The 9,864-nt window shown below is 50.1% G+C and overlaps 1 protein-coding gene across 3 annotated transcripts; it reads right to left on the reverse strand.

The window, feature by feature from the left end:
* Positions 1-3,561: 3,561 nt before the first annotated feature.
* On the reverse strand, positions 3,562-5,702 carry LOC135975567 (myb/SANT-like DNA-binding domain-containing protein 2). Of its 3 annotated transcripts, XM_065566883.1 has the most exons (3): positions 5,126-5,702; positions 4,841-4,918; positions 3,562-4,131 (listed from the first exon to the last, which is right to left on the reverse strand). In XM_065566883.1, exons 1-2 carry the CDS (start codon positions 5,700-5,702, stop codon positions 4,884-4,886), a joined length of 612 nt encoding a protein of 203 aa, XP_065422955.1. In that variant the 3' UTR covers positions 3,562-4,131; positions 4,841-4,883. The 3 variants fall into 3 exon arrangements, with proteins under 3 accessions (XP_065422955.1, XP_065422953.1, XP_065422954.1); XM_065566881.1 differs by lacking the exon at positions 4,841-4,918; XM_065566882.1 differs by having other exon boundaries at positions 3,562-4,918.
* Between the last annotated feature and the right edge of the window lie 4,162 nt (positions 5,703-9,864).

Consider the following 9,864-nt stretch of genomic DNA (forward strand, 5'->3'; position numbering starts at 1 on the left):
GGTCTGGGACCTATGTCAGATCCAGCTCACTCCACAGCAGGAAGGAAAAGCCATGCTAAAGAGCAACAGACTGTACTAAAGACTGCATCAGATGGGTCTGTGGTGAAGTGACCCCTTGGAAAAGAAGCCCCTGAATTTGGGAGAGTTTAGGTACAGGCTGAGGCCTACCTCCATGTAAAGACTTCAAACAGACAGGAAAATAAACTTTGGGTTTCTAGAGCTTGGTGAACTCATGAGGAAATGGGACAATAAGTGGGTGTAGATGATAAGATAAATACTACTGCAGTCCTGTTTAACAGAATTGCTACATTCTCTCTGGCTCCCTTGCCACCCTCTTCTCCCTTCTCCCCCTCCCCTCGCCTCTGTATATAAATCCTGTGGTGGTCAAGTCACTCTGGCCCACCAGGCAATCACTGGTGACGCTGGGAATTTCCCCCCACGAAAAACTCTGCTGAAAACTAACAGTTGTTTTCTTGCTCAGATTTGTTTGAAACTTTTTTAAATGGACACTCTGAAAACAAGCCATGTTCTGTATGAAATGTGTTGATGGGGAAATGTGATTGACCTTTGTCTTATGTTGCTGAAACGCTACAAGCTGAGGAGCTTGCAGTAGCTATGGTGATGTTTTAACAGTGAATGCCTTTTAATTATGTCAATATGATCAGTACAGCATCCCCTGTGCTGTTGCATTTTACTGTTTTTATGCTGTCTCTCAATTTTTAATTGTGCTTGTCCTGCAGAGTTTAGTATTGAAAATGAAAATTGGCTGGGGAATCTTCTCACTAGTTCCCATTTGTGAGATAAACACACTGGTTGGCTGTTCAAATGATCATCTATGAAATAGTTAATGTAGACATTCTCAAGTTGGTACAGAATTAACACTTCTGTTATGATGCACTGAGCAGTTCACATCTCTGAGCTATTGTTTCTGCCTGCCTGTAGGCTCAGGATGACAGCTCTGCAGTAGGAAGGGCTTTTTCTGACACCACAAAGGCTAGAAACTGAGGCTGGGATTGTTGAAGGCTCCCAGGAGACCGGTGACCAGATGCCATCGGTGGCACGGTGGTGACAGTGGCAGTGTTCAGTGCTGTCTGAAGTCACCAACTGGGCCAATCCTAGGGCTGTGGAGCAAAGGACAGGAGGTGGCTGTTCTGCTCAGAGACCTTCTTCCCATTCCCCGTGGTGGCTCCACCTTTGCTTTGCTGTCACACACCTGCCCCTGCACATGCCCATGCGGTTTCTGAGGCCTTGTCTACACTACGAGAGTAGTTCGATTTTACTTGCATCGAATTTTTGTAATCGATATTGCAAAGTCGAACGTGTGTGTCCACACTAAGGACAGTAATTCGACTTTGTGCGTCCACACTAACGGTGATAGCGTCGACATTCGAAGCGGTGCACTGTGGTCAGCTATCCCACAGTTCCCGCAGTCCCCTCTGCCCATTGGAATTCTGGGTGTAGCCGGCAATGCCTTCTGGGTAACAAAATGAGTCGAGGGTGCTTTTGGGAAACTGTCGTCATCCGTCCATCACTCCCGCCCTCCCTCCCTGAAAGCGCCGGCGGGAAAACAGTTCGCGCGCTTTTCCAGTCATTGACAGCGCGGACGCCACTGTACTCCGAGCATGGAGCCCGCTGCGACCATCGCTGCAGTTGTGGCCGCTCTCAACGTCTCGCAGCTTATCATAAAGGTTTCCCTGAGGCAGATGCAGAAAAGTCAGGCAAGGAGGCTACGGCACCGCGGTGATGTCCTGAAGTCTGAGAGTAGCACAGACCTGTCAGAAAGCAGGCGACCCAGCGCCGAGGACATCACAGTGGCAATGGGTCATGTTGATGCCGTGGAACGGCGATTCTGGGCACGGGAAACAAGCACTGAGTGGTGGGACCGCATAGTGCTGCAGGTCTGGGATGAATCCCAGTGGCTGCGAAACTTTCGCATGCGGAAGGGAACTTTCCTGGAACTTTGTGAGTTGCTGTCCCCTGCCCTGAAGCGCAGTGACACCCGGTTGCGAGCTGCACTGAGTGTACAGAAGCGAGTGGCCATAGCCCTGTGGAAGCTTGCAACGCCAGACAGCTACCGGTCAGTCGCGAACCAGTTTGGGGTGGGCAAATCTACCGTGGGGGTTGTTGTGATGCAAGTAGCGAAGGCAATCGTTGATGTACTGCTGCCAAAGGTAGTGACCCTGGGAAACGTGGAGGCGATCATAGATGGCTTCGCAGCGATGGGATTCCCAAACTGCGGTGGGGCCATAGATGGAACTCACATCCCTATCCTGGCACCGGACCACCAGGCCACCCAGTACATTAACCGAAAGGGATACTTTTCCATGGTGCTGCAAGCACTGGTGGACCACAGGGGACGTTTTACCAACATCTACGTGGGATGGCCGGGCAAGGTTCATGACGCTCGTGTTTTCAGGAACTCTGGTCTGTTTAGACGGCTGCAACAAGGTATTTACTTCCCGGACCACAAAATAACTGTTGGGGATGTGGAGATGCCTATAGTCATCCTCGGGGACCCAGCCTACCCGCTAATGCCCTGGCTCATGAAGCCCTATACTGGCGCCCTGGACACTGAAAAAGAACTCTTCAACTACCGGCTGAGCAAGTGCAGAATGGTGGTGGAGTGTGCTTTTGGCCGTCTCAAGGGGAGATGGAGAAGCTTACTGACTCGCTGTGATCTCAGCGAAACCAATATCCCCATTGTTATAGCAGCTTGCTGTGTGCTCCACAATCTCTGTGAGAGCAAGGGGGAGACCTTTCTGGCGGGGTGGGAGGTTGAGGAAAATAGCCTGGCTGGTGATTACTCACAGCCAGACAGCCGGGCGATTAGAAGAGACCAGCGGGAAGCGCTGTGCATCCGGGAGGCTTTGAAAGCAAAGTTCCTGAGTGAGCAGGGTAACCTGTGATTTTATAGTTTGTGTACTGAGAAGCTAAACCTGCCCCCGTTTCTTTACCCAGGTAATGTTGACTATCCTATCCAGTTACATACCCCCTTCACCCCCCCTCCAACACACGTGTCGAAATAAAAATAGTTCTACTTTGTTAAAGCACACCGTTTTCTTTAATACTGTTTTAGCGGGAATTTTTTAAAACTGGGACGCAGACTGTGGTGCGGGGCGGGTCTAGTGTTGTGATGCGAATGCAGCTTCTAAACTCAAGGATTGACAGGCTCCGCTGCGGTGGGATGCTTGTTTCAACGGAGCCTGTCACCCCTCCTGATCGGGACTGTGTGTATGGGAGGTCTATTTGACTTTGTGGCAGGGGGAGGACGGTTACAGATCCCATGCTGTGTGGCTCTGTGATCCTGTCTAAGGACCGGCGCTTAAGATCTGTAACTGCCCTCCCCCGCCACAAAGTCACAGAGCAACCCACCCCCCCCAACATTACATCAAAACAACCTCCCAGACTAACCGGGGCAGCTAGTCACTGCATCACTGCACTGTGTATGTGCCCTGCTGCTGTGCCTGCCCCCGACTATGTACCCTGCCAAAGGAGACTGTCCTGTCCAATTTCCAACCCCCTTTCCCCTCCTCCTCCAAAAGAACATGATTGAAACAGTAGTTAACAGAAACGAATTTTTTATTATCAACTACACATGGCATTGGGAGGTGAAACTTGGACGTGGGCTTGTGTCAGGCGGGAAGGAAAGAACTTTTCAAATTTTGGGAAATGAGAGCCTTCTGCTACTAGAGCTCTCTGCAGGGGTGGAGTGAGAGTTAGCAGGGACTCTGCCGCCTCTCCTTCTTTGCACTTTGGGTGAGGTGGGTATGGGACTTGGTGGCGGGGGAGGGCGGTTAGAGATGGACTGCAGCGGGGCTCTGTCCTCCTGCCTCCGTTCCTGCAGAACATCCACAAGGCGCCGGAGTGTGTCCGTTTGCTCCCTCAGTAGTCCAAGCAGCGTTAGAGTCGCCTGCTGGTCTTCCTGCCGCCACCTCTCCTCCCGATCCATGTTGGCTTGGTGCATTCGGGTCAAGTTCTCCCGCCACTGGGTCTGCTGTGCTGCCTGGGCTTGGGAAGAGGCCATAAGCTCAGAGAACATGTCCTCCCGTGTCCTCTTCTTCCTACGCCTAATCCGCGCTAGCCTCTGGGAGTGTGATTCCAGGCTAGGTTGTGAGACAGTCGCAGACGGGGCTGTGGAAATGGGAAAAAGGGAGTGAATTCCTCTGAAAGATAAATGTAGTTGTGAACAAAGAACATAGTCTTTCTCTGTGAACAAGACCATGCACAGCACCTTTCACATGCGCACTCAGCACAAGGTCGAATTCTCGGCCTTCGCATTCTGTGCCTGGGGTCTTGAACAGCACATTTGAGAAGCGAGGCAGCACAACGGAATTTCTGTTGCAGGCAGACATGGTAAGCCGTACACTTGTGGCAGTTTAAAACTTTTATATTACCACTGGCCTCATTTCACATTTAAATCAATGTCAGTCCCTGCTGCCAGCAATCCGGCAAGCGGGAACTCTGCCCCTGTCCCACCCCCTCGCGGCTGTCCCCGGGAACGATCCCTTTCGGCTGCCCCTCTCCCGCCTCCACCGCGTGGCTGCAAACCAGCGGTGACAGTTCTGTAAAGGAACGGGAAAGCAGTCCCAACACTAACATTCCCCTACCTAATTAAAAGCAGGTCACCATGGCCGACATCACCCTGATGAGGATCTCCGAGAGCGACAAAGAGAGAATGCTCCGGGAAAGCCTCCAAAGACCAGGGCCGTATGCCGCCCTGCTGTGCAGAGCAATGATCCCCGAGTACCTGATAATCTCGTGGCGCGGCAACGTGTCGTACTTCGGAGGACCCAATAAGGCCGCTCTCCCCAAGAACCTCATGCAACGGCTTTCAAGTTACCTCCAGGAGAGCTTCATCGAGATGTCCCAGGAGGATTACTGCTCTATCCCCGCACATATAGACCGCATTTTACTGTAGCTGCAGTAGCAGGGAATACACAGTAGAGCGGCTTGTGCAGGACAATCACTGAAAACCGGACATTGCTAGATTTCTTTTCAAAACTTGCACTGCCCCTTACTAAACCGTTAAGCGCCTAGGGCACACTAATCATGAACAACCCATTCTTTTAATTGTTAATATTCCTGTTTTGTTAAAAATAAATGTTTAGATGTTTACAACACTTACTGGCTGATCCTTCACCAGATTCTGTGTCCGGGGTAATGGCTGGGGACGCTTCGTAGGGGATCTCTGTAAGGGTGATGAAGAGATCCTGGCTGTCGGGGAAATCAGCGTTGTGAGAGCTGCCAACTGCCTCGCCCTCCTCATCTCCTTCCTCATCTTCCCCGTCCCCTAACATGTCTGAGGAACCGGCCGTGGACAGTATCCCATCCTCAGAGTCCACGGTCACTGGTGGGGTAGTGGTGGCGGCAGCACCGAGGATGGAATGCAGTGCCTCGTAGAAACGGGATGTCTGGGGATGGGATCCGGAGCGTCCGTTTGCCTCTTTGGTCTTCTGGTAGCCTTGTCTCAGCTCCTTGATTTTCACGCGGCACTGCGTTGCATCCCGGCTGTATCCTCTCTCTGCCATGTCTTTAGAGATCTTCTCGTAGATCTTTGCATTCCTTCTTTTGGATCGCAGCTCGGAAAGCACGGACTCATCGCCCCACACAGCGATGAGATCCAAGACTTCACGATCAGTCCATGCTGGGGCTCTCTTTCTATTCACAGACTGCATGGCCATCACTGCTGGAGAGCTCTGCATCGTTGCCAGTGCTGCTGTGCTCGCCACGATGTCCAGACAGGAAATGAGATTCAAACTGGCCAGACAGGAAAAGGAATTCAAATTCAAATTTTCCCGGGGCTTTTCCTGTGTGGCTGGTCAGAGCATCCGAGCTCGCACTGCTGTCCAGAGCGTCAACAGAGTGGTGCACTGTGGGATAGCTCCCGGAGCTATTAGCGTCGATTTCCATCCACACCTAGCCTAATTCGACATGGCCATGTCGAATTTAGCGCTACTCCCCTCGTCGGGGAGGAGTACAGAAGTCGAATTAAAGAGACCTCTATGTCGAACTAAATAGCATCGCAGTGTGGACGGGTGCAGGGTTAATTCGATTTAACGGCGCTAACTTCGACATAAACGCCTAGTGTAGACCAGGCCTGAGTGTAGCTAACCTGGGTTTCTCAGGCTCACCAGTGCTGCTTCTCCCTGGGACCAGAGTGTGTTGCTGTCATTCCACTGGTGTATCTCCTGTGGTGCAATATTGGGGGCCAAGCTGCTGCCATCCCAGTATTGAGTCATTATTTCTTGGGACATGGTAGCTCTGGGGCAGGAGGCTCCCCTCTGAACTCCCAGGTCTCAACAGGTGACTGACGTCAGGACAAGAAACACAAGAATCAAGGGAGGCAGGGCTCTCTAATGGAACGGGATCCTGGAATCCTAACCTGGCTCTCTGCTAGACTCCCTGTATGGCTTTGGGAAGTCACTTCTCCTTTGTCTCAGATTCTCCCATCTGTAAAATGGAGCTAATACTGGTGACCCCTCTGTGCCCCCTTAGTACACGGCTTTCCGCTCCTGTGATAGGGCGGGGGGCTGATGGGAGTGTTCCTAACAGGGTTCACCTGCACTGGGACCTCACTGTGCTATGACCCCATTTTCACTTCAAATCCCCTCACGAATGGGCAGGTGGACGGGGGTGGGGCTGCTTTAAAATAGATGGAGACCCTGCTGGGAAGAGCAGTGACCCACCGAGCTGCCTTAAGGAGGGGCTGGTCAAGCTGTGATCTCGGCTACACGCCCTGGCATGTGAGAACTTCCCTGGAGAGGGATTTCAAGGAAGTTCAGTTTGGGGAGAACCAAAGCAAAAACTTTCAGCTTCCCTCAGGGAAGGGTCTTGTCAATTCTTGTGAGCCCCTCCCCGCACCTATCCCAGCTATAGTGATCTCCGCTGTACTGGTGCTGTGTCGGGGTCCTTCACCAGAGTTCAGTTCCCTCGACTGCAGCTTCAGCCAAGATCCCCCTCAATGCCGCCTCTTGCTGGGAAGTCTCCTCAGTGCTATCCCTTTGCAAAGTCCTCAGTGGAGAGGATGACAGGACCCCTGAGCGGAGTTCTTGCCACCAGGTAGGAGCCTTGTTCCCCTCAGTCTTGCTCTCTTCATTCAGTCCCATTATCTGTCCAACTTGGGGCTCGGGTACAGTCCCAGGGAGGACCCAAAATGTCATGGAGGGTTTCAGGTAAAGCTTAGGCAATGAGTTCTTTAGCTGTACTTCCCCCTGTTTGCTGACAGAGGGCGGCAGAGTTCCTTCTCTGAACAGTTTGTCAATGGAGTCCTGGGTAAACAGCTGATGGAGCAGGTGTTGGCTGCTCTTTCTCCTCTTCACCAATGGGTGGCGGTAATGAGCTGCATAACATCTGTGTTTCAGGCTGCCAGGCACACACATTGCATGGGCTGGTAGCTGTGAGCTCTGCTACCAGCGCCACAGAGTTCCAGTACCAGGGTGACTGACACTCGTAAAACACAGACAAGGAGGGTGAGGCAGGTAATCTCTTATTGAACCAACTTTTGTTGCTTTTCAAGCTCCACAGAGCTCCTCAGGTCACAAGAAGCTGGAAAGCTTCTCTTCACCATCAGAACTTGGTCCGGTAAAAGATATTACCTCACGCATCTTGTCTGTCTCATCCTGGGACTCACACAGCTACAACAACACTCCTGAACTGGATAAGTTAGATTCTGTTCTAGTGGATGGATTGGTGCATACAGCCTGAAAGAAAATTGTACAGGGACTTTGGGGCTAGACGTGGTCAGAAACTGTTAAATATTTTCCACAAACTTTTGAAAGGAACAAATTAATGTTTCTGGGAAGTCTTTGGGTTTTTATTTAAAAACAAATATTTCCCTAAACTTTTCAGTTTTCAAAAACTGAATTGTTTGGCTCTTCCAAATTTTTAAAATGGAACACCTTACTGACTGTTTCCAAAGTAACTTTCATCAGAAAATAATTTTTGACCAACTCCACTGTAGCTCAGCATTCTCTCCTGCCTCATTTGAGCACTGGACCACTTGCAGCTTGGTGCTCGGTCTATTGCAGGGGTAGGCAACCTATGGTACGTGCGCCGAAGGCAGCATGCGAGCTGATTTTCAGTGGCACTGACACTGCCTGGGTTCTGGCCACCGGTCTGGGGGGCTCTGCATTTTAATTTAATTTTAGATGAAGCTTCTTAAACATTTAAAAAACCTTATTTACTTTACATACAGCAATAGTTTAATTATATATTATAGATTTATAGAAAGAGACCTTCTAAAAACGTTAGAATGTATTACTGGCACGCGAAACCTTAAATCGGAGTGAATAAATGAAGACTCAGCACACCACTTCTGAAAGGTTGCCGATCCCTGGTCTATTGTGAGGTCACTGGACCAGATCCACCAAGATATTTAGACTCCTAATTCCCAGGGATTTCAACAGGAGTTCAGGGCCTAAATACCTTTTGAGGATACAGACACTGTCCCATTCTGATTCTTCAGTCCTCCAAAGTCCTCTGCCAAAACCAGGGTAGGAAAAATCTTTTATTTCAAGAGTGAAATGCAAGCAAGAAAAACGTTGTCCCAGGTCACAAACGCTATTATGCTCCCTTCTCAAGTGAGTTCACAATGCCCCAGTGATGTAGGAAAGTGCAGTTAATCCTAAGTAACAGTCTGGGAAATGGATAAAACATTAAGGCTGATGGGAGAAAAGGACATTGTATCTATAGGTTTCAGCGTGTTAGCCGTGTTAGTCTGTATCCGCAAAAACGAGGAGTCCTTGTGGCACCTTAGAGACTAACAAATTTATTTGGGCATAAGTTTTCGTGGGCTAAAACCCACTTCATCAGATGCATGGAGTGGAAAATACAGTAGTAGGTGTATGTGTGTGTGGTACACAAAAAGATGGGAGTTGCCTTAGCAAGTGGGGGGTCAGTGCTAACGAGACAATTCAATTGAAGTGGAAGTGGGCTATTCTCAACAGTAGAATACCAAGGGAGGAAAAATCACTTTTGTAGTGGTAATGAGGTCAATGTAAACAGGGTGGCCCATTTCAAACCATTGACAAGAAGGTGTGAGTATCAGCAGGGGGAAATTAGTTTTTGTAGTGACTCCTCCACTCCCAGTCTTTATTCAGGCCTAGTTTGATGGTATCCAGTTTACAAATTAATTCCAGTTCTGCAGTTTCTCATTGGAGTCTGTTTTTGAAGTTTTTTGTTGAAGAATTGCCACTTAAGTCTGAGTGTCCTGGGAGATTGAAGTGTTCTCAGACTGGTGTTTGAATGTTATAATTCTAGACTTCTGATTTGTGTCCATTTATTCTTTTGCGTATAGACTGTGTGGTTTGGCCAGTGTACACGGCAGAGGGGCATTGCTGGCACATGATGGTTTATGTGACATTATGGGCTGAAGTGTCACCAGTTTGAATCTGGAAACTGCTCCCCTCCCCTGTGGCCGTGTTACATCCCAGCAGCAATCAGGGGCAAGGGGTTAACTGACTGGGCTCTAAGGCTGGCCAATCGGAGAGTGAGGTGACTCTCTCCTGAAGCTATTGACACAGCCCATGCAGAAGGGGAGGTTTAGCAACAAGCAGGCTGTGGAGAGGAGACCCTGGAGGACTCTGCAGCACAAATGGCATTTGTAGCTGCTGCTGGTGGTACCTCTTGTGGGGGGAGAGGCAGAGAAGTGATGGGCTTTCCCTGTGCTAGATTCAGGAAGGAGCAGTGACTGGCCAATACAATGGGCTATTAGCTGAATTTCCCAAAATAATGTCTCTGAAAAACCAGTTCTGTCCTGTCTCCAGAGGACCCTGCTTAATACTTGCCAAGTTTATTTAGGGTTCATGGAAAGGGGTTCCCTGACCCAGGTGGAGCTCAGGGATCTGTGGGGGGAGGGGCATGGGG

The sequence above is a fragment of the Chrysemys picta genome, chromosome 14 (assembly GCF_011386835.1).
Source record: "Chrysemys picta bellii isolate R12L10 chromosome 14, ASM1138683v2, whole genome shotgun sequence".
Classification (NCBI taxonomy): Eukaryota; Metazoa; Chordata; order Testudines; family Emydidae; genus Chrysemys; species Chrysemys picta.

Bases quoted from the DNA above. Each gene is read 5' to 3' on its own strand.
- LOC135975567 (XM_065566881.1), bottom strand. From the start codon at position 5,702: ATGCAGAGCTCTCCAGCAGTGATGGCCATGCAGTCTGTGAATAGAAAG. The intron at 4,132-5,125 runs GTAAGTGTTGTA...CCATTTCCACAG, and splicing joins ATCTGGTGAAGGATCAGCCA to CCCCGTCTGCGACTGTCTCA.